This window comes from Eupeodes corollae, chromosome 2 (genome assembly GCF_945859685.1).
Source record: "Eupeodes corollae chromosome 2, idEupCoro1.1, whole genome shotgun sequence".
Lineage (NCBI taxonomy): Eukaryota > Metazoa > Arthropoda > Insecta > Diptera > Syrphidae > Eupeodes > Eupeodes corollae.
This window is the reverse complement of record NC_079148.1, coordinates 24,722,483-24,747,158: the sequence shown is the minus strand read 5'-3', so window position 1 is coordinate 24,747,158 and position 24,676 is coordinate 24,722,483. Positions and strand designations below refer to the sequence as shown.

The 24,676-nt window shown below is 29.2% G+C and overlaps 1 protein-coding gene across 2 annotated transcripts in view; it reads left to right on the top strand.

The window, feature by feature from the left end:
• LOC129948396 (putative RNA exonuclease pqe-1) overlaps positions 1–24,676 on the top strand; it is a 76,883-nt gene that overhangs the window by 35,443 nt on the left and 16,764 nt on the right. For both annotated transcript variants that reach the window (XM_056059386.1, XM_056059387.1), the window contains exon 2: positions 17,373–17,720. In XM_056059386.1, coding sequence (XP_055915361.1) covers positions 17,373–17,720 — 348 coding nt within the window. The remainder of the gene's footprint in view (positions 1–17,372; positions 17,721–24,676) is intronic.

The window sequence follows — 24,676 nt, the reverse complement described above, 5'->3', positions numbered from 1 at the left end:
GATAAGATTTTAATTTTAGGTATTTCTTCATGGAAACAATAATACAGTGAAAATCATTTTCTGTCCCTTTAGCTTTAGTTTTTACGATAAGACACTAAGTAACTATCTATAGTTAACCAAGTTCGCAAGTACTTAAAGGCAAATAAATCAAAGCCTTCTTACTTTTATTTCAGTGGTACATGTTTATTGTTTAATCTTTTATCTAAAGAAGGAACTAAAAGCTAAGATCATGCAAGATTGCTTGACTTCGAAAATCTATAAATTTTTGATAATTCATAATGCTTTATAAACAAAACAGTTTTTTGTTGTATTGCGCAGCATCATTAATTCATCTCAATCCAACTTAATTCAATAAGAAATCATAACCTTATCAGCAAAACAATGTCGTAATCTACTTTATACCTAATAATAATATAATCTTTAGATGTTGCCGAAGACCAGGAAAAAGATAGGAATCAGTTATTTTCAGTCATTAAGCAAAATGCTTCTGATTAGAAATTTACAAAAAAAGTCGTCACTGAAACACATGTTTTGAAACTGATAACAAATTTTAGTTGAAAAGTTATATACAGTACAATGTTTTTAAAGATTGAAGCTTGTGTAGGATTTATTTCATGTAAAGGTATACTGAACCCTTGAAGCTATCAATCAAAATTGTGATACTGCTTAATCAAGAACTCTAGAGTGTTTATCTGAAAGTTTATTTTTATCAAGAAAAAGTTTACTATCTTGAACTACTCACCATTTTTCTTTGAAATTTTGGGCATAAGAAAAGTGTACTTCAGTAGAATTTTATTGTATTGACCAAGGTCTTATAAAAGATTTGAAGGAAATTCAGTGTTGTTTTTGGCTTCCTTTGGTAGCTCAAGAGTTTCAGAGTCCCTGAAACTCTCACAACAATTAACATATTTTAAAAGCTTTCAAGTCTGTCCCTACATCCACTTTATGTGATTCATTTTTCAAGAGGTAGATAAAAAACCACCAGTTCTCAACAATTCCATTAACACGTGACTTGAATTATCGAATGATAAAACCTATGCTTAAAAAATAACAAGATTTCTCCAAGACTTCGTCTTATATTACAAACAAAAATCACTTGAAGTGAAGCTACCATCATTCAACATTCAATAAATGAGAGAAGAAACACACACACAAATATTTTGAGGAAAGTGGGCGTGGAAGTAGGCAGGCAATTATTTTTTTACAAACTTCAGAAGTGAAATGGAAGATCGAAGGATCTTTAAAAGTTTATAAATTTTTATTTTAAGGCAACGAAAACTTAAAGAATTTGTATGAATTTAGCTCAAAGTCTCTAAAAGTTCATGTTCATAAAAAAAATTGACAAAATTTGTAAGAACCAAAAATCAGGGTTTTCAAAACTTAAATCTTATAAAATCGCACCAAAAAACAATTAAAATTATATGTAAATGAACCTACAACTTATGACACAATAAAATGCAAATCAACATTCGTCTTCCCAACTCCTCCTCGACGTTCATTAAGACCTTAAAAATTCTCCATCATAATCGTTTACGTAATCGTCTTGAGAAGAAATCGAAATTTCCCAATCTTTTTTTTTTGACATATAGCTACGATATTTACCTCTCTACAGTCTACATCACATCATCATCATAACTTCTATTAGTTTGGTTGCATAAAGAGAAACTTAGACCTTTTGACACCTTTACCCTAACCTTACTTAATCAAATTGTCAGACAACAAAAAGACAACAGACAAAATTATATTCAAAAACTCACAAAGTCAAATAAACAAAGAAGCAGACAAAAAGCTTTAAAAAAAAAATTAAAACTTAACCAAAAAAACACAACACACAAGAAAAAAGTGAGAAAGAGTGGGAAGAAATTTGTACAACTAACAGTAAGTTATTAAACTCACTTCTTTATCGACGTGATGATAATGATGACGATGACGAAGAAGACAACGACGAACGTGCAGCAAGTGAAAGTTTCACCGTGTAAACAATACAAAAAATAACAGAAAAAGAAAGAAAGAGAAGCCAAATAAAACTTTTTAAAAAAATGCTTACTAAACAGGTTTCTTTAAGTTTTTTTTTTCGCAAAGATGTGAAGTAGGTAGGTAACTCTCCTTATGCGGGCTTCATCGAAGCTACTTTTGGTGAAGTGACATGATTTCATCACAAGTGGTGTTTTAGGTTAGGTTAGTTGAACTACAACAACAACAACAACGTCGTGATCGCCGCCGCCGTGGTGTTTACTTGAGTTGCGAATTCCTTGCCATGGAATTGGAATCGGCTAAGACTGGTGGCTCTGGCTAAGTTGGTGGCAAAAACAAAAAATGCGATTTATACTTTGGTGATGATTCACAAAAGAAGGGAAAAAAACGCGTTATATTATATTCGACGCGACGACGGGACGTGTGTACCTGCACCTCATATGGTGAATGGTAAGAAAATTGGTGGCTGTTGATGGTGGGATTAAGCGCGAGATATCGCAGCAGCGACTTTCTTTCTTTCTTTGCTCCAAAAATGTATGGAAAAGGAGAGTTGATGGTGAAGCTTTTTCTTGACTTTTTTTTTATTTTTGTCTTAATCATTCAATCAAAAATAAAAAATAAAATTAATAGATATTAAAATAAAATAAAAAAACAATAAATGTGAACGATGTTGCCTAATAAGTCGTTGGAACTTTATCCATACGTGTGTAATCCTCATGTAGTTATGGGACTTTAGACTTCCGGGTTTAAAAAAAAATGATTGTGCAGGAAAGTTGTTATAGTGTCATCTTTTTTTAAGGTGATTAAAAACTAAAATATTATGATGTAGTAATATGTCATCATTTTGGAATGTTAATATTCTTAAAGGAAACGTTAAGTTCTTTGTTTAATATTGATTTAAGAAGATGATCGATGAATTATAAAACTGCCTTATGACATGAGTAATAGCGTTTAAAATTATTTATTAAAAATTTAGATGTCTGTTTTTGTCAATAATGATGGCTAGACTTTGATAAACATTAATGAATAATTAAAAAATAAATAGTTTTTTAAATAAGATTCATGACCTTCATGAGAATTAAATGACATTTTATATTGTTTTTGTTTAATATTAAATGTGGGTCGTTTGTATCATATTTAAACCTGTTTATTTATTTATATTTTGCCTACATATTTATGTATAGATACTTTAAATTTAGATTAGTGATTAGTTTTTTTTTTTAAACAAAGCTGCTTTCTATGCGAAACTGCTGGAAAATTTTAATAAAGGAGATAACAAGTTAGTGTACTTGATATTCATGAGAGATATATTTTTGTTTTAAAACAAAGAATTGTATTTATTATAAGAAAAAAAGCCGACAAAAAACTAGCTTTTGCGAAAACTACCGGCTTTGCAGGATTAAATACTAATTATGTATAGTGGTTTGACTTTAAAGAAAACAAAAACAAATATTTGCGATATAAAAAACAACGCGTCTCCAAACAGTAGTATTATGATAGAAATAGACTCTTTAGCCACTAATTTTGTGATAGTTTGAGAAATCAGACAATAACATAGACGAAAGATAAAAATGAATTCAATATATATAGTCATCAGAGAAAAATCACTGAAAAACTAGTTAAAGATTGCTGCTTCTTGGGCTTAAAAACTTTCAAAAAGTGTGGAGTCTCATCAGGTTCTTATTTTTCTTTTTGTCAAAACTCACTAAGTGCACGATTTTGTATTTTTTCAGCGAATTTTTTTGAACTAAAATTCTATAATAGGTTGAAAGTGTTGGGCGCCACTTAACTTGAAAGCCTAAAAAATATGAATATACGTGATTCAAGCAGTTGGAAAAACTAATAAATAGTATATTCCAAATATTAAACTCAATAAGTGCACTGCTGTGTAGTTTTTTGTTGACTGTCGATCTAAATTTGTTAAGATTCTATAAGTTGGTTGAAAGTGTTGGGCGCCACTTAACTTGAAAGCCTGAAAACAATGAATATATGTGATTCAAGCAGTTGGAAAAAGGAATAAATAGTATATTCCATATATTAAACTCAATATGTGCACTGCTGTGTAGTTTTTCGGTGACTTTCGATCTAAATTTGTTAAGATTCTATAAGTTGGTTGAAAGTATGTTGGGCACCACTTAATTCTTTTTTATTACAACCCTGAATGACTCGTTCAAGCAGTTGGGAAAAGGAAGAAATGATATAGTCCAAAGGTTAAACTCACTAAGTGCACTTTTGTCTAATTTTTTTAGTAACTTTGTCGAACTAAATTTGGCAAAAATCTATGAGAATTTGAAAGCGTTGGGCGCCACTTTATTTTTTATTTGAATGCGTGAAAACTATGGATTAGTCATTAAATTAGCTGGGAAAAGGAAGAAACGTTAGGTTCAATAAATACACTACTCTGTAATTTTTCAGTGACTTTGTCGTAGTAAAATTTGCGTAAATCTCTATTAGCAATTCGAAAGTGTTGGGTGCCACTTAATTTGGGACATTGACAACTTTGATTAATGCATTTCATTTGTTGAGGAGAGGATGGTTTAGTATAAATTAGATGAGACAATATTGCTTTGTTTTATTTTTGTTAAAATTTAACCAAATATACTATGTTTTTTTTATTTTTGTGAATTGAGAACAACTTGCAAGTTAGTCTTTTGGGAAAAGATCTAATTTCATAATTTTTTTCTGCTTAAAGAACGAACTTCAAGAAAAAAATAATTGTTATTCCTTCAAACAAAATATTGCAAAGTAGAAAGAAAAATGTGGTCTTTTGTTGGGCGCCATTTTATTTAATATTTCATAGAAAATAACTTTATATAAACTTGAGCTCACTAACGAAACGGGGAATCCATTTTAAAGTCGTTTTCGATGCAATTGTAAACAATAGTCTCAAATTTCTCACTTATTGAAAAAACCACTTGTAAATTGATTTATTAATGTTTTTTTGTTGAACCCCCTAACAGTTTATTTTTGTTCACTAATCCGCATCCATATGGTTATCCCCATAAAAATCATTTTCAATAAATCTGTCTTAAAACTATTTATAAACACACCAACCTGACCCCATTCCCACTTGTGTCATTATTTTAACAATACATTTTTGATTTCAAAATTGATTGCATCTCTGATATTTCTGCACCTATGTATTTCTCCCGATTTCTTGTCTTTAAATCCAATAAAACTTTCATCATTTAATAGAGAAGCTTCTCTCTAGCTGTAGGATGGATGTAGGTAAAGAATATATGAGCATCACGAGATAATCCACTTTAAATAGGTGAATATGTATTTATTATATTATAGGAGGAGGAAGGTATTTTATATATGTTCACTACCCTACCCACCTCCTTCTCTTTTTCAGATCTTTTGATTCACTCAATTTAAAAATACTTTTGACATTTTTATTGGATGAGTCTTTTTTTTAAATATTGTACAACAACGGCCGAGTCGTTCGTGGGTTAGTAAATTCAGTGGAAACGAGTTGTTGTCATTTTCATCCTCATCATCATCCTCATCATCATCGTCGTCGTCTTTACATTAAGTTTGGTATATATGAAGAACAGTAGACATTTCTGATGTTTTTTGTTTTATTTTGTAGCGTTGCATTTTTATATAATGCTATAGCCCCACTTCCTTCGTTCAGAACCGGAAATTTGCAAGTTCCCACAGCCAGCTACGAGAACCACGAGGTTTCTTTCAATATTCATACATACATTCATCGGTCTGACGGTATATGGGTAGGGTAGGTAAATATAAGAAAAAGATCTTGAGACCAAAGAAATTCAATTAAAAAAAAACCTATAAAAATAAATGTTTGAGAACCCCATGTGGTCGGGTCGGATTGGCTGCAGACAATAACAATGCAAAATAAATATGCTTGCTTCTCCGTTTTCACCTCACCCGCATTTGGCACATAATTTCAAAAATCCACAATATCTACAGATATACCTTATAAGCCAAATGCCAGCTAAGTTGGCTGATTTTGTTTTGTTCTTAGTTTTTATTTTTGTTATAGTTACCATCATCATCAGGAACTAACAAAAAAGGGGGTGATAACTCTTTTGTCCTTCCGGTCGGTGTGGTGTGGTGTATCATGGCGGTATGGTGTGGTTTACATGTTCTTAAAAAAGAACTAAAGAAGACGAATGAATCAGTTGTTATTGTGTCTTAAAAAAACATAACTTTTGCAGTTGCTACCCAAAATATCCAGCCCAAACTTATGGTATCCCACTCCTCAGTCCGCACTCACCTCTTAAAGGGGGCTTATACACCGTCGTCGTCGTCAGTGTATGAAGTGTGTGAGGCCCCCTTATCCACTGTTAAATTCTCAGCATTAGGGTTCATTTGTACCGCCACGCCGCCAATCCCCATCCAAACATACAGCCAAAGCAGAGTGGAGGAAAAGAACAGAACTTAATGGCCAACAACGACGGCAACGACGATGACTAAAAGATTGGTCATGCGCGCTACACATTCGTCTACCATCCATAAAACAAAGAACAATGCAATTTATATACCTACCTAACCTACCATCAGCTTCTGTATACCCGCCACTCTCCCAAGTCCCAAATATATAATTCCTCGCTTTGAAGCTTGGCAACAACAACAACGTCAAGGCAGAAAAAAAGAAGTTCATCGTACGAAGAAACGATTTTGAGATTGTGAAATTATTGTGCGCTTTTTTTTACAGCAGCAGCAGAAGCACAGAGAAAAACGTTGATGTTTATGAAGGTTTTTAAAAAATTTTACCACACAGTTTCTGATGCTGGGGAGGCTGTCAAAACGCTTTTGAGACACATATTCAACACTACAAGAAAAAAAAAACATGAGACATATTTGTTGTAGTTACAGAGAGAAAAAGCACTAAAGAAGCGCAATCTTTTGGTTCTTGATGTAGGACGAGTGTAAGGGATGGGGTCTTAGAGTAGGAAGAATGAAAACAAACCCATCCTCAATGAAGACAGTCTTCTTAAGAGAAAATCAGAACAGGAAAAAACTTATTCTCAATACAAAAAAAATACTGCAAACTGTGTCTAAAGAGTTTTAACCCAGATCGAAAACTTTATCTTATGAATGATGTTGAAGAGAAAATTGATTTATCAATGAAAATCCATTTGGCAAAGTGTCAACAAAAAATATATGTAAATATTCGAAAACGAAAAAATAAAATAAATAAAATGACAAATGGAATCACATGAGCTTCACACAGGAAAATGAGAAATTAAAAATTGTACTATATTTAACATTTGTATATTTATTTAATTTTCTTTCGTTTAAATAAAAACAAACGACATCAGGCAACCTGTTAATAAAAAAATATATATATTTTATTATTTTTTGTCTCCAATACGTAGTTTTTTTGTAGTGACTTTTTCGTAGTAGGTTTGACAATGTGTAGAATATTAGTGAGTTGAATGCGTGTGATGGGCGCCACTTAATTTGAGTCCTTGACAACAATTAATTAATCATTTAATTTGTTTGAAAAAACAATGATGATTTGTTATATATGTTTCATTTTTTATTAGTTTGATTAAAATGATTTTGTTGAATTCATGTATTGTAGTAGGAGAAGATTTATCTTTTGAAAAGTTTTGTTCTTGTTTTGCAATCTAAAGATCCAAAGTGCTAGAGCTACATAAGTGGTATTTGTTGGGTGCCATTTATTTTATATGTCTAAAAAGTAGCTTTTTACGAATAAAACACTCACAGACACATCGAAGAGAATTAGATTTAAAAAAAAAAATATTTCAGTAAAACTGTAATTGATGCCTAATTAGTGATAAAAACAAATTTCGTTGGGCGCCATTTAATTGCCGACTTTAAATTATTTGTCTGTATAAAAATACTAACACTTTAAGTTGAAAGTTTAATTTAATCATTGATAAATATTACTTCCGAAACGACAAAGAAATAACATAAAAAAGTTCCATGTGGTACACCTGTTGGGCGCCATTGTATTTAAATAGTTTGTTTTCAATAATAAAAAAAGATTTAATAAATAAAATATTCGAACAAATCAGAAATGAATATTGTTTAAAAATTGAACCAATTGAACCAAACACGGTCCTTTTTGGGCGCCATTTTATTTGAAAATTGTAAGATTTTAACAATTTTGAATAATCCATTGATCCATACATGGATATCAGAGAAAATACTTATACAAAATTTGAAATAACGTTGTAGTACTTTTTTAGGGCGCCATTTATTCAACATTCAAAATACAATGACGATTTTATTATTAAGATCATAACTACAATGTATTTCATTTAATTTTATAATGCTTGTTGTATATATTCCCACGTTGGGCGCCATTTAACATTTTTAGGACTCAAAGTGATCATTAAGAGACATTTTGACAAAGTTTTCAATGACTAAAAAAAATTAAATAAATATAGGATTCAAACAAATCAGAAACAAATATTGTTTAAAAAAGGAAAATGTACTAAACATGGTCCTGTTTTGGGCGCCATTTTATTTGAGAATTGTAAGATTTCAACTATTTTAAATAACTTACAGAAAAATCTGTGAAACAAAAGGTGTGAATTAACCCATTCATGGATAGCAAAGAAAATACTTAACAAACCTAAAAATTTAACGTTGTAGTACTTTTTTTGGGTGCCATTTATTTAACATTAAAAATACAATGACGAATTTATGTACTTCATTTGATTTTAAAATGTTTGTTTTATATAGATATTCCCATGTTAGGCGCCATTTAACATTTTAAGGACTCAAAGTGATCATTATAAGACATTTTGATAAAGTTGAAGAGAAAAGAAAGAAACAAATTAAAATTAAATTTAAAATAGTTGCTAAAATTTTTTAAAGTATATTTAAATTGTTTCTTGTTTAATGGATTTTTTCTCTAGAACTAATTTAATTTGTTCTAGTCTAGTCTACTCTAATAATTAATACATTAAACTTGTATTTTAAATGATCGAAATAGTTTTATCAATCAAGCTTAAAATTATACTTGTAGATAACAAAATTTTAAATTCACTATTAAAAACTTAATAATTTATCTTGACATAAGGCTTCTTTTTCTATATGAACCTAAATTAAATTAAGATTAATTCACTTTGCGAAATTATAATGAACTGCGAAAATTAGTTACCGTCGTTAAAAAGAAAAAACAACTAAATTTACTTTATATTATTCTCTCAGTCACGTATATTTTTTAAAAAGAGTTTCAAATAAAAAATCCATTTAAGTTTGGCATTTGAGTTAAACAAAAAATCTAAAACTTTAAACATTTTGGGAAACACCTCACAATTAAACAACAACTTTGTTATTTTTTTTTGTTTAAATTTTATTTATTTTTGCGGTACCAGGTACCAAAACGCGTGTATTATTATGTTTGATGTATCTTCGTGTTAGGCTATATATTTCTTTCGCCTTTCTCATCACAAATTTCGCAAAAATAATAAAATTAACAAAAAAAAAACCAAAACAAAAACAAAAGAAAAAGGAAACAAAAAATAGACAGATACTTATTATGAAATAAATAATATTAAAAGAAACAAAATTAAAAGAAGTTCAAAACTGGTTAATCGCGTGTTTAAAATGTATGCAAAGTAGTTTTTGATATAAAACTTTTTCGTATTTTCGATTTTATCGATATATTTTCTTAGATTCGTAGAACTAGATGGCATTACAAAAATGTGTTAAGTAGTTTGAGCTAAATTTTCGATAAAATTGATGTGATTTGATTGGAATTTTTGTTGATTCTTCTTCTTCTTCTTTTACTATGTTATTTTCTAACTGTTTACAATGAATATCTCAGATGTGTTTATGGGAGAAGATGACTTCTTTTGATTTCTATATGAAACATTTTATAGCAAAAAGTTACTCGTAAAGATTTACGTGCGGTGAATAAACCAAAATTTTATGCAAAATCATCTGAAAAAAGAGTATAATAAATAAAGTCATGAACCTCTCTTAAATTTAAAATAAAATTAGATCGATACTTTGTATCTTAAATCAAGTTACCAACAAACGTATAATAAACAACGTTCTATATTTAATCTTCCAAGAAATGCCTGATGGTTCATTTGGTATTTTTATGGAGCGTGTTATTCAACACTTGAAATTTCTACCGAAACAATCACAATTCGTCTCTTGGAAACGTAAAATGAATATACATCAATTTAACGAGAGAAAAAACGTAACTGCACGTTGGTTTTATTCGTTATATGTTATTGTGACGTCTGAAACTGGAATACATACTGCTCAGCTCAGACGCATTGATATGATTGACAAATTGCGTTCAATTCGGTTTTCTTGCCAAAATCCACCATTATTTGTGTCATTAAATTAGTGACACTTTTAAGTGATGCCCAATGTCCGATTGACTAATAAATTGATTCAATCCAATAAAGATTGACTTTCAATCTCAGCCATTGACGTATGACGTTTAAGGTGAAGCACAAGTTGTCTCTACTGACGTGACAGTTGACGTAAATCCTCTATCTGTTTACTTCATAAATGTCAAAGTTATTTTATCATTTGCGCGGTCATTTCTGATCATTTGCAAAAAATATTGTTATATCTTAGGTTACTCCAAATTTGTATGAATGTTAAAAATGGACTTAAGATGAAACTCTTTTGTTTTAAGCTCGAGGAAAGCATACAAACTACCAAAAATGGAACACAATAAAACAATAGTTTTTATTGTGATTGGTATTGTTTTAAAAATTTCACTCTCTGAATTAATAATACTTATTTTTTTTAAAAACGAATACTCATATGGCCTTAGGATGTTATTGAACTTAAAGAAAAAAAAAGTTAAATTATTTTATTTGATAAATTGTTAATTCTATAAAGGAATCATAAATCAACCAATAAAACAGGAAAACAATTAATTAACACGTCTCGTGGTGGGTCGATCGTCTATCAAGTGAAAAAATTAAAATGATTGAAAAACAAAAAACTCAAAAATATATCACGTAGTTTGATGATATTTTCAATTTTAATCATAATTTTTTATTTATTTTAAAATTCCAATCATAATCAATGTTTTCGTTTCCATGTACAGGAAATCGTAATATTGCAAATTTTTTAATCTATTTATTATTTTTTTTTTCCACTTTATCGTCACGTCTTCCTTTGAGATTATGTACACTTTATGTACAAGTTCTTGAAAAGTGACGCAAACTTTATTGTGACCTATATATTTATTAGGTTGAGCCGCAGAATTATGTCCATTATGATGGCGTATGAATCTTCTGAGGTTGACGCGTTAAATGTTAATGACACACAATACTTTGTAGAAATATTAAAAACGAAGAAATATTTATTCTTGACATTGCTGAGTTTGCAGTTTGTTTTTGTTTTGAACTTGACACCACAAATTATTTTTCTTTCTTAATAATATAGCGACATGCATAAATAAACATACTCATTGTTGTTTTGATGAATTTTTCATTGTTACAATGCTTTAGGTTATTGTTATTGTTTTCAATATTTTATCAGGTATTTAAGTTTTGACCTTCAAAAGTACTCGAATGTTTGAAAAATTGAAAAATGTTTATCATCGCTTATGCACCTAATTTAGTAACAATTTTTGAATAAATATGTTATAAGATCTGAAAAAAGAAAAAGGGTCAGTTGTTCTTAAACTTGTTAATTCCTCAAATACTCTCATAAGCCAAAATTCGAACTTTAAAATGTTGAATTCTTCATCAACTTTATGAAATAAGACGATATTAGTCGATTTAATCTTTCACAAACTGTCCCTAAAGAATCTCGATGGAAAAACGAATTAAACATTTGTACAGATTGGAAATATAAGAATATCATCGATTTTAATATTTGTTCATATGTTTTTAAGACTCACTTAAGACATCAATAATTATAAAGCTTTTATCTAGACAAATTATTAAAAAAAAAAAAAAACAAGAGTAAACAAATACTAACTTATTTTTTAAATGTATAGTTATTGTATATCTTCGATCTATTAAACTGTTTACTTATTAAAACTTCTCAATATATAAAAGAAAACAATTAATTTTAAATTCTTAAAAACAATAAATATCCATAACAAAACTAACAATCCAACTGTTTTGTTTACTAATTTTATTTCTATGCCGAATTTACGATATGTTTTTTTGATTTTTCTTAGCCTAGTTTGTGACAGCTTTTTAAATATTAACTTAACCTCTTTATTGTCATCTATTTAAAAGCTGTTTTAATAAAGTTTTACTTTGATTTTTTAACAATTATCAGCTTAAATTTATTTGGGTTTTCCAAAAATGATTTTAAAACTTTATTTTCAAGTAACACGCAAATTGTTATTGTCTGAAAATACAATCTTAAGGTGTTGGATTTTTGACGTTTTGAGACATGTGTATTATACATAATTCTGTTAAAAACACGTTTGCAGCAATCGATTTGTTAAAACCAATTTTCAATGACTTGGTGAAGTATTTCAATGGAGCAGCCATTGAATATTCACAATCACAATCCAGGATGTTTCTAATGTGTTCTAGGAATCAATCAATACTCACATCTGATCTATAGTTCTGTCTGATTTTGCACCGATTTTCATAGCGTGTTCCGTAACGGTTACGGTAACATTAACAAAACAAACGTAACCAATTTATTAACGCTTTATCGCTAAAAATTTAATACTTAAATGACATTTCTGAATAAAAAATATTTCTTAAACTGGAAATTTAAAAAGCTAGATAAATTCCAACTTTTTAGAATTTTACTTTTTCTGCTTTTTCAATCTCAATCTTCGTGAAATTCAAACATTTACTTTTTTCTCCAAAATACTCCATTTCTATGATTTCTTAACTGTCAGCTGTCAAATTTTTAAGGTATTGCTTACACTACAAAACGAAGTGTTAGTTAAAGATGTGAAGAATCGAATTCTGGAAGTTATCATAGACGTTTAGCGATGAAGGGTGATATTTTTCTTTATAGTTAATGGAAAGCCTTAGTTTTTACAATATTGAACAAATCTCAAATAAACATTAATTTTAAACTTCTACATGACAAATTTTAGATTATCAATAATTAATATGCGCAAAAGTTCTTTTAAGAGCATAACATTTAAGTATTTAAACTATACAAGCTGTTGCAATATTTATTATTTATTATTAAATATTTTATCAATAAAGTGTGTACAAGAAAACTTATTTGTTTATTTCCATACTCAAACGGAAGTTCAAATAAGCAAAGTAAGCACAGTGCACATAAAACAAAAATAATAATAATAACAAACTTAACCTTATTTTCAAGCTAAGTATTTCTATTTTGTTTAATAATAAAAACAATTTTTTGTGGAATTTCCAAAATAAATTCCTCTTAAAAGTTTCCAATAAATACTTATATTTTAGAAATGAATAAGCCTTTTTGAATTTCAATAAATTGACAGCTGTTTTTGTTTTGTGTGTGTACATAATTTGGTTTAGATACTTTTGTGTAAATATAATTTTAAGACATATTTGTGTTGCTATGAAGGTAATTTTTTTAAAGATTGTGAATCATTAGATCAAATTAATTAAAAAAGTGATAGATTTTTCGATCATCATATGAAGATATATAAAAAATTAAAGGGCAATCCAATCAAGTTTAGTTTGTATTATTAATACAAAAAAAAAAAACGAGATAAAAATAAAACACAAAATTTAACCACATTCAACTTACAGCATTGTTAAGTTAATAAAACAATTTATTATTCTATTCACACAATCATCGACCGACACTAATGATAATCATAATATACTGATTATGTAAAAATAAGGTATATAATAAATTCTATCCAACAAAACATTATTTGACGTTTGTCATTTTTTATACCGCAAACCAATTTGCGCAACAATCACAAAATCTTTTATAACCTCATTTCACAAAACGAAAAAATAAACTTAACAAACGATTAGTAAAATATGAATGAAACAATGCATCACAATTAAAGTTACTTATGTCATTTAAATGACAAATAAGAAAATATTAAGTAATGCCAAATTTTCAAAATTATAATTATGTCTCTGAAAATTGTAAAACATAAATCTCTTGTAAGAAATTATTTGCCTGACAACTAAGTATTACGGTTTGTGAGTTTATAAATGTCACGCATGACATTGCCAAAAAGAAAGAGACAAACAAATACAAACAATGAAGTCTTCTGAACAACAATAATTATACTCGTTGGCTCGAAACCTTCTAATTTGCGGTTCAATAAGTTTCATGCATCATTGAATTGTTTCAATAATAATAAAATAACTTACCTTTTAAGTTTATCTATAAAATCCAACATTAATATATATTTTATCTTATAATGAGTTATGAAAGGTCAGTTTACATTTCACAAAATGGATGAGTAAATGGGGTGTGTTTGTTATGAACAAAAAACTGTTATAAATTTGCAAATATAATTGACTATCATTTGTCAATGATTTATGAGTGCAACTCTGTCATTATGAGTTTATTGTAATTGGGGCCCATAACGCCCAACAGATATTCTTTTCAATAGTTTTTATTTTAAATTTTACTTTTGTTATAGAAAAAACATGGCTTAACTTTTAGAGGATGTTTATTGTAGTTTATTGTACATTTTTTTCTTAGTTGTAATTTTGCTTATGTGAGAAAGAGAAAGAATTATGAGTTAGCTCAATTTTTCCCACCTGTTTACTTTTACTTGTCAAATGTCAAATGATGACAGCTTAAGATCTGACAGCTACTAAAATAGAATAAAATAATCGTAATCGTTCATATGTTACGCATGATTTTTCATTCATTGAAAGTTTAATATTTGCTGTTTCTAAGATATAAAAACTTGTTTTCACCGAAATAGAGGGAAATTTAGATTTTTCACCCAAATTTATGACTTTTATCGTTTAAACTCTGATATTGAAATAGAAGAACTGATAAAAAAAATAGTTACTGTTGGAAAATATATCCATAGTAGGATTTTACACGAATACGAAAAACAATATCCATAGTATGAATAACAGTGATAAACGTTGGAGTAGAATCTTACTATGGATGGGTTTTTGACATTTCTTCGAGTCTCGAATGGATCTGGATGTGATTTTGTTCTCAAATGTTGGTAGGATTGATATTGCATTTGTATCTCGATGGCCGTGTTCGTTGAGTAATTGTGCATTTGGAATCATGTGTGTTTTCCATTGGGGAAAAAATCAATTTATTACTGTTAATATTATTTAGTTTTGTAAGTGAAAATGGACTAACTGGGCTTATTTTGCAAGAGAAAACAATAGAAAAGATATTAATGTTTTGCTATGTTTCCATCAAAGATTTACCTCAGTTTAGATAAAATAAAACTTCATGGTGTTTCCACCGCACAAGAAGATTTAAAAATGATTGAGTTTGACAGCACTTTCTAAAATGAAAATGGCCTTTCGATGTTTCTTATGAAGTGCAAGTGAGATAGTTTGATTCATGTTAAACGACGAAGAACTGAATAGTTCAGCACCATGTGTATTTTGTTTTGTTAAGTTTATCAAACCAAAACTATATTGTTTATACACGAATATTCAAACAAACAGACCATAATGCATTATCGGTAAAACCAACTCCTCCACACAGGTTTTTCTTCAGAAATTTGGACTCGACTCCGATCCCCGACCGGAATCGAGTCGAATCAAGCTCATTTCAACTCGGTTCAGGCATATAAAGAATTTAGGTTACCTTCAAGCTCGCTCTAACACCACATGTTAATGTAGTAGTCTTCGAACCAACCCCCTCCTTGAAACAATTGTTAAATTAACTTTTTTTATAGAATCTCAATTTCTAGATGTTTTCGTATTATTTTTTCTTGGAAATTGTCCATTTTATTAATTTTATTATTATTCTGACAGATCTTCTTTCAGTTGTACTAATTTTTAAATACAAAAATCTAGATACTGCGGATCGTTTTGTTGGCAATTTCTCACTGTACTATATATGGATTAAGAAAAAACGCACTTAGTTTTATCAAGGCTATGCCTCGACCTACCCTCCTCTTAAATTTTTGAACTGCATTTAGAAAATCAAATATCTAATAATCAAACAGAAATATTTTGTCGAAAATAAAACTTTTCCACGGGTAAGAAAACCATAAATATTATAAAAATGGGCGTGGTTGTGGGCAATTGTTAAGCTTTTCTAAACTTAAGTGAACTTTGAGACTTTTAAAAAGAATTTATATTACTTTTCATTTGCAGGAAAGAAATTCCAAATCAAATCATTTATACATTTATTATTTTGCACAAGAAAGTCTACGACGTACTTTAATATTAGTCAGAACATATTTCTATGGTATTTTAGCTAAATAAATATCACCAACCTTATTTTTATGATTGACTTTAATCAAAAAGCAAACAAAATAATTAAAGTCGTTGTTATGTTATGTTTTTTTTTTTGCTTTTTATATTTCATTTTATTTTGTCTGAGCTATTTATGGAAATGTACGCATTTGCTGTGGATTATAAAATACCACCCGAATAATTTTATTTTACTTTTTCTTTTTAAATACGTCTTATTATTATTTTTTACAAACCCTTTATGATTGAAGGCTCAATAAAATTAAAATGTCACCGAAGAAGCCGTGAGAGTCTATATTTTTTCTTTTATGAAAATTCTAAAAAAAAAAGTACCATAATTGTTCTTATCTTTTTATTACATATTTTATAATCTTAATCCTCTGAAACCTATTATATTTGTTATTATCTTTCATCATTATCTAATCAAAAACATTTTTCATTTTCCAACAAAAACCTTTTTACCATAGAATTTTACTACATTATAGTATTCCCGTATTTGGGCTTTGTATTTTTATATATCATTTTCAACTTATCACACTTTGTCGTCGATGATATCTTATATACGAGTAGTGTGGCTAATGTGAGCTATGATGACGTATCAAAGTTCGATTAGCTTTTTGTTGCTAGCAAATATAAATTTTTAAATATTTTCCAATCATATATTTATTTATATACTCGTATAATTCCTATTACGTTTCTCAAAGTGCAAAGGTTCTGCAATTTCAATATCATCACATCACATCACTCTACTATGTACTTAGAAACAGCTTAACAGCAACAAAAAAAACACACACTTGAAAAGTATAATGTCTGAATGTAGATTCAATGATGATTGAATGAAATCAATAAAGATTGTCTATGAATTAAATCACGCCTCTATAGAATCTACCTACTTATGAATTGGACACTTGGGCGTATACGTAATAAAAATTGATGTTTTTCTTGAATTCTTGTTGTGACAGTTTATGAATACATACTTAACAACAAATTGAAGTGAAATATCAATGATGAAAAATATTAAATTATAAGATGATTTCATAAAATAAATAGAATACTTTTTTACAATTTAGAAAACTAAAATTAATTATTATTTAACTAACAAATTTGTGTGTGTTTTTTTTTTCTTTTTAGATGACACTTTGCAACGTGATCGTAGTAAGGCAAGTCATTCTACACAACGCAAAAACGAAAAGGACACAAAACATGATAATAATAGTAATAAAACTGATGGGTTATTGACAAGTAAATGTCAAAAACATAAATCAGTTAAAAATGTTCAAAAGCAAAATAGAAATCAAAAATTACATCATCATCATCATCATTCGGAAAATAATCATAATAATAATTATCAAAAGAAAACAACATCAACAACACGAGCAAATGACAAGGAATTTGACACATTATTGACAACTAAATTAAATGGAATAAGGGATATGAATTTTACCAGTAATGGTGAATATTTTGCTTCAGGAACAGAAGGTAAGTTTTAAGATAAAATGTCAAACTTTTCCAACTTTAGCTGTGTCTATTTCTCTGCACTGTTAAATATATAAATTCGATCAAACGAATATCGTACGATCATGAAAGATTTTAGAATTGTAAGAACTTATTGACGGATTTTATTGATAACACAGATTTTGCATATTTTGTCAGTTTATATCAATTCACAAATATTACCTTTTTTGGGTGCAACTTCAATCGACCAACAATCAATTGTGCTCTGAAAAACTTACCTTCGATGACGAAATTTTGTATTCTCAAAATCCCACTTGAGACATCTTATTTACCATTAATAAAACACCCACATCATTATAAAAATATGTTATGATGATTAAGAAATACAACTTCAAAATATCTTTGACGATGAGTCAGTTTTCCTCAAATATTTAAGCTATGACTAAAGACTAAACACAAACTTCCTCATAAGATCCGTACTATAATAAGCTTGAAAAAACACTTAAAAAATGTTAAGGTACATTGTAGTTATGTATAAATTTAGAGATAGATAGACTTTTGTGCATATCAGGGGTATTATAGTTACTCAAAACCTCCGAGGTGAAATACAAAATATATAAAACCCGACAAATGCATGTAATGTCTACCTGTGCATATAAATGAGAAAAGTTAAATATCACGAAATACAATAAAAACAGAGGAAAGGAAAAACTAAAAGATTAAAAAATAGAAAAATATAAAAAAGAAATAACTAAGTATATGTATATATTGAGAAATATCTGAGCTTGAAAGTTTTAATGATTTATCGCATTAGGGTCAGACTGTGTGAAATAAATTACAATTCTCTGATGACGTTGCGCAGAGAAAGTCACACCATCATTTGATTTGGTATCTTTTTACCGAACATACATTCATACATTTCCTGACCTAACATACTGCCTGGCTTTTTCAAAAACAGGTGCAGTTCTTACTATTTTCTACATTTAAAAAAGCTCTTAAACATAGAAAAACAAACTAAAATAAAATGATCTTAACCGGTTAAGTTTCAATTGCAGTAGGTTTATAGATACAAATATAGAAAACTCGGTTTTAGTATAATTTTTCTAAAGGTCGCCTGATGTAATTTGTATTCTCAACTAGATACTGTAAAGGTATACTATAAACTTATTTATGCTGTTCTGAATGCACATAATCGTATGACACAGTGATTTAGAAATTCTAGACATCACCAACATAAAGATTATAGTAAAAAAGTCTAGTTCAGATCTTACTATAAAAATAAAATTCATTACTGCGGTTGTGGTTTGTTTGATCATAATATAATTGGTCACATACAATTACTTGCCACAGAGTATTATATTATAGATACTTGTATATTTATTATGACTACAGGCTGTTTGACAACATATGCCTATCGCCTATGAGGCTTGTTCCCCAGACATACTTCCTAGTTGTAATCAATAATTAACATAATTATGTTATAGTGAGGGTTTTATTTTTAAATCACGTTTCGTTGTTGATATACTTTAGACTCTTTCAAATTATTTGTAGTTTTTCCGCGTTTGGTGATAAGTTCCATGCATTAAAAAAAACTGCAAAAAAAAGTGTCTATTACTTGCTAAATTAATTGATCTTTTAATAGATTTACACATGTTTTATATTCTTTTATTTTGCATTCAGGTGTCAATTTAGACGATATTTTGCTATAATTTCGAACGGTAATATGAGTTTATTTTAGCAGACACCTGTCAAAAGCAGGAAAATCAACACTAATGTAATAAATTGCATGCGACGGATAACCTATATACTCAAAAGGCATTGGTTTTATAAACCTATCGGAAGATGCTATAATTTTGGAAAATGCCGGCAAATGTTATTATAGCAGAATTGACATTTGTTGCAATTTTTCATGATGTTGGTTTGTTTTGAAGTTTGTGAATTTCAGGACTGTGTTCACAGTGAACTTATTGGAGGTGATTAATTTTGACGTTTCATTTTTGAATCTTAGGGGCCATGCCAGTTATAGCAATCATTGAAATCGATTCGGGAAAATGTTTGAATCTTTATTTGACTATGTTTACCTTTAATTAGAAATAAAAATTATATACTGATCGATCGGAAATCACACAAAGAATATTTTTGATGAAAAAAAGTGTCATTGCGCATTTGTTTTTCTCTTTTTTCGGGACGGAAATTCATTTTCCTGAACAGCTGATACTTCTATGTTCAAAAGTGAAACGAATCGTTCCACTGATTTGTGTTACAGTTTCACACAATTCCAATGACAGATTTCTGTCAGTAAAAGTTTTTCGGTGGATTTCAATCAGGAAATTTTTTCAATGACAGGAACTTTAAATGATAGCTGTCAAGAAAATTCCAATGTTTGTTTTCAATGATGAAAACCAATGATAGCTGTAACTGGCGCCTTACTTTCACTACTTTGTTAAAAAATTCTTTCTCACATGTTACCATAAAGAGGGAATGAAACAAAATTTATAAAAGCTAATAAATGCAATAAAAAAAATGGTTGTATAGACTCATAAATGAAACAAATATACTTTGTTAAGATTGTGAGTTGTATTTTGTAGTAAATTTCATTAGTTTTTACGGTTTGTTCGATTGATAAGCGATCCATTATTGTAAATGGTAAACTATGACACTTCTAATGATAGTCTAATTTGAGAGTTGTCAAATTCCAGTTCAGAAAATTCAGGCGATATTTCAAGCATTACTTGAAGTATTTTTCAATAAGTTTCAATAGTATTTGCCGGTTTGTTCGATTGATTAGCAATCTATTATTTTAAATGCCAAATTATGACACTTCTAATGAAAGTTCAATTTGAAAACTGTAAAATTTTAGTGCTAACAACTTAAAATTTCAAAACGACCAATATTGTGTATTGTGAACTATGACACCTCTAATGACAGCCCAATTTGAGAGTTGTCAAATTACAGTTCAGACAATTTGGGCGATGTTTCAGCATTACTTGAAGTATTTTGTAATAAGTTTCAACTGCATTCACCAGTTTGTTCGATTGATAAGCGATCTATTATTTTAAATGCCAAACTATGACGCTTCTAATGACAGTCCAACTTGAAAACTGTCAAATTCTAGTGCTGCCAACTAAAAATCTCAAAATGACCATTATTGTAAATGGTCAACTATGACATCTCTAACGACAGTCCAATTTGAGAGCTGTCAAATTCCAGTTCAGAAAATTTAGGCGATATTTCGAGCATTACTTGAAGTATTTTGTAGTAAGTTTCATAGTTTTTACGGTTTGTTCGATTGATAAGCGATCCATTATTGTAAATGGTAAACTATGACACTTCTAATGACAGCCCAATTTGAGAGTTGTCAAATTACAGTTCAGACAATTTGGGCGATGTTTCAGCATTACTTGAAGTATTTTGTAATAAGTTTCAACTGCATTCACCAGTTTGTTCGATTGATAAGCGATCTATTATTTTAAATGCCAAACTATGACGCTTCTAATGACAGTCCAACTTGAAAACTGTCAAATTCTAGTGCTGCCAACTAAAAATCTCAAAATGACCATTATTGTAAATGGTCAACTATGACATCTCTAACGACAGTCCAATTTGAGAGCTGTCAAATTCCAGTTCAGAAAATTTAGGCGATATTTCGAGCATTACTTGAAGTATTTTGTAGTAAGTTTCATAGTTTTTACGGTTTGTTCGATTGATAAGCGATCCATTATTGTATATGGTAAACTGTAATACTTCTAATGACAGTCCAACTTGAAATCTGTCAAAGTCCAGTGCTACCAGCCTAAAATCTCAAAATAAATTACTTTTTTAAATAAAATCTATGATACCTTCATGATACATACAATTTTAGTACATTTACGAATGTGCTGGAGGCGCTGGTGATTTCCTCATTTTCAATTCTATCAAAATAATACATCTTACTTCTCCTTACCTATTTTGAATTAGTCATGCCAAAGCTTTAAGCAAAAGTCCCTCTGTCGGTAAAATATCCCAAAATACCTAAGCATACAATAAATTAGATTGCAAACTTAAATTTTTAAATATTTCACCGTTTTTACCCGATTTTACCCTAAAATCAATATGAATACAAGCAAAATGGAACCGTTTATATAGCAACAATCATACACCATATGGTATTATTATTCTGACGTAGTCATCGGTTTTAAAGTTCAAATGATTCATGTATAGCACCAAGTGTTTAGTAGACAAGAGTTTTTTCCATCCAACAATATAAATATAATAAGCCACACCACCAATAATAGACCTCGTGTATTCTGAGCTAGTGCTATAAATGGAGTTTACGTAAAGTTTAAATAATATAAACAATGCAAAAAGTTTATTCTTGAGTTAAAGTTTAGTTTAGTTTAGTTTAGTTTTTTTTTTTTATTTATTTTGTCTGTCATTGTATACACGAGTGTATTTTCCATGAACTACACTAAAGGTAGGTAAGTTATACTAATTTATTTACAACTTGAAATGAGTCAATATATCTTTTATAGTAGTTTTTACATCATCATCATCATCGTTGACTTTGTTGAGGTAGTTTTTCTTTTGTTTTTGGTTTTTCTTGGTTTTTCATGATGATGGTGATTCCATGTAGGACAAGAAAATAGGCATTTTCTTCAATGCGCTGCGCACGCCACACTGTGGTGCTTTTCGCCTCGGTCGCATAGGCATATGCATAAGCATGGCAGACAAGGCTATTGAACTGATCTAAAATATTGTAAGTGAAGAAGTGAGTTTTCTTTGATTTTCCATTGCTTAAATGAGTTATAAATGATTTTAAGTTTGTCATAAAAATAGCATTAAAATGAGACATGTGCTGTGAATTGTGCAATGTGCAATGTGCATGTTTACACAAGGAGTTTTGTAGACTTTTATGAAGATTAAAAATAAACTAAGAACAAAGAAATGTCTTGGAATTGTGGTATTTTAAAGATGTATTTATGTTGAACCTATTTATACCCGCTTTTTGAACAGCTGTCTTGGCGTCTTTAAAGCTGTCATATTTTGACATTTGACAAGTTAAAACTACGCCATTGCTACAAATGGAACGAGAATCCATTGAAATTTCTAAACGATGACATTAGCAACAAATCAATCGCGATATTTCAAGAGGAGTTTGAAGTTATTTTTATTTCTCGAAGATCACCTCACAACTGTTTCAATGCCTTAGAGAAATGGAAATTCACCAAGTTATCGAAGTTATGAAATAACATTCATTTTCAAAATATGCTCCTTTTTTAAATATCAAAACCATATGCAAATTAAGTCCGAAAAATTAGGTCAGAAAAATGTTGGGGAAGTTATAAATTAAATTTTTGTTTCCTTCATACAAAAATTTAATAAATGACTTAATTACGAAGATGAAAGCAAACGTCAAATAAATGCATTAATGCATGATGATAAAAGTACAATAAATTAAAAAAAATAATAACAATCTCAACCATTTTCAAAAAAACATCAATCAAAGTTTAGCTTTTATTTTTTGTTCTTTCATCTCTTTTAATTTTGTATTTAATATATCATAAGGTGAGGGCGGTATTAATTATTTAATTTTCTAAATAACATCAAAGGGGTGTACTTTTTTAATCATAAAGCTCACTTAAACTGTATTTAAAATGACATTTATAACTTTTTTCCAAAAAACTATTCGTAATTCTGAATAGTTGAAAGAAATTATTTTTTAAAGTACACTGTTATCTATTTTGCGGTTTCAAAAGTAAACGTAAATAAAACACATTCATATAAGATGTTTTTTGTATAATATTTCTTTTTTATTATAAAGTTTAAAAATTGACATTATGTGTGAAGGTCTACATCATTTAAATGAATACCACGGGAATTGTTGCAAGCATTGATTCTTTTCAGGTAATTTTCGAAAACTTTTGACACATATTGGGCGATATTTCAGTCATAACTTGAAGAATGTTGGTTAGTATAAAGACGGCATTTCGCGTAACCCTACCAAAAAAAAGTCTCGCGGTGTCAAACCTCATGATCTTGGTGGCCAGTTCATATCGCCACGACAAGAAATTAAGCGGTTAAGAAATGTGTCTTGCAATAAAGCCATATTCGCTCGAGTTGTGTGGCATGTAGCACTTTCTTTTTGAAACCACATATTATCCAAGTCGTATCCTTCAATAGCATACAAAAACAAGTCGCTTACCATATGGCCATAATGTTCAGAATTGACGGTGACAGCCGTTCCATTGTGGTTTTTAAAAAAGTAAGGTTCAATGACAGCTCCGGACCAAAGAGCGCGCTAAACAGTGACTTTTGTGGATGTTATGGCCTTTCTTAAATTATTTGAGGATTCTCAGAACTCCTAATACGACAGTTTTATTTATTAACATTTGTAAATGACAGACTTTCAACTGAAAAAAAATATGGTTTAACAACTTAATTTGACAGATGTCAAATTTCAGCTCTAAATTTTTGAAACTAAAATGTTCAACTTTATTTAACTTTTGTAAGTCAAATTGTAGAGGGCATTATTTACACTCTTGAGAGTTCAAAATAATTAGGCTAAAACAATAAAATCTAAAATTAATTGAATCCATAAAAATAAAACCCTTTACTGACACATTATGGCATGTGTCATTTCGACCCCACAAAATTTATTATCAGTCACTAGAAGTAAGTCTATTCACACCGCATCTACACCTCGTATCAGTCAAGTATTTTTTCTTTATATAATTTTACTTTGAATATTTATTTAATTTTGTGTTGTTGTTTTTGTCTTACAATTTAATGAACTTGCTATAAAGAGCAATCACTTCCACCAGATAGGTGTTGATACACCTATATCGGCCATTCCTCTTAATATACGAAAAAAAAAAATAAAAACCAAAACAATATCAAATAAGGTCACTGGCATCAAATCAACTGTCAAACCACAAACCAAAAAATAAAAACCAAAACAACTCAAAAACACACAAAATGTAATCATTATGCCGCCACCCAAA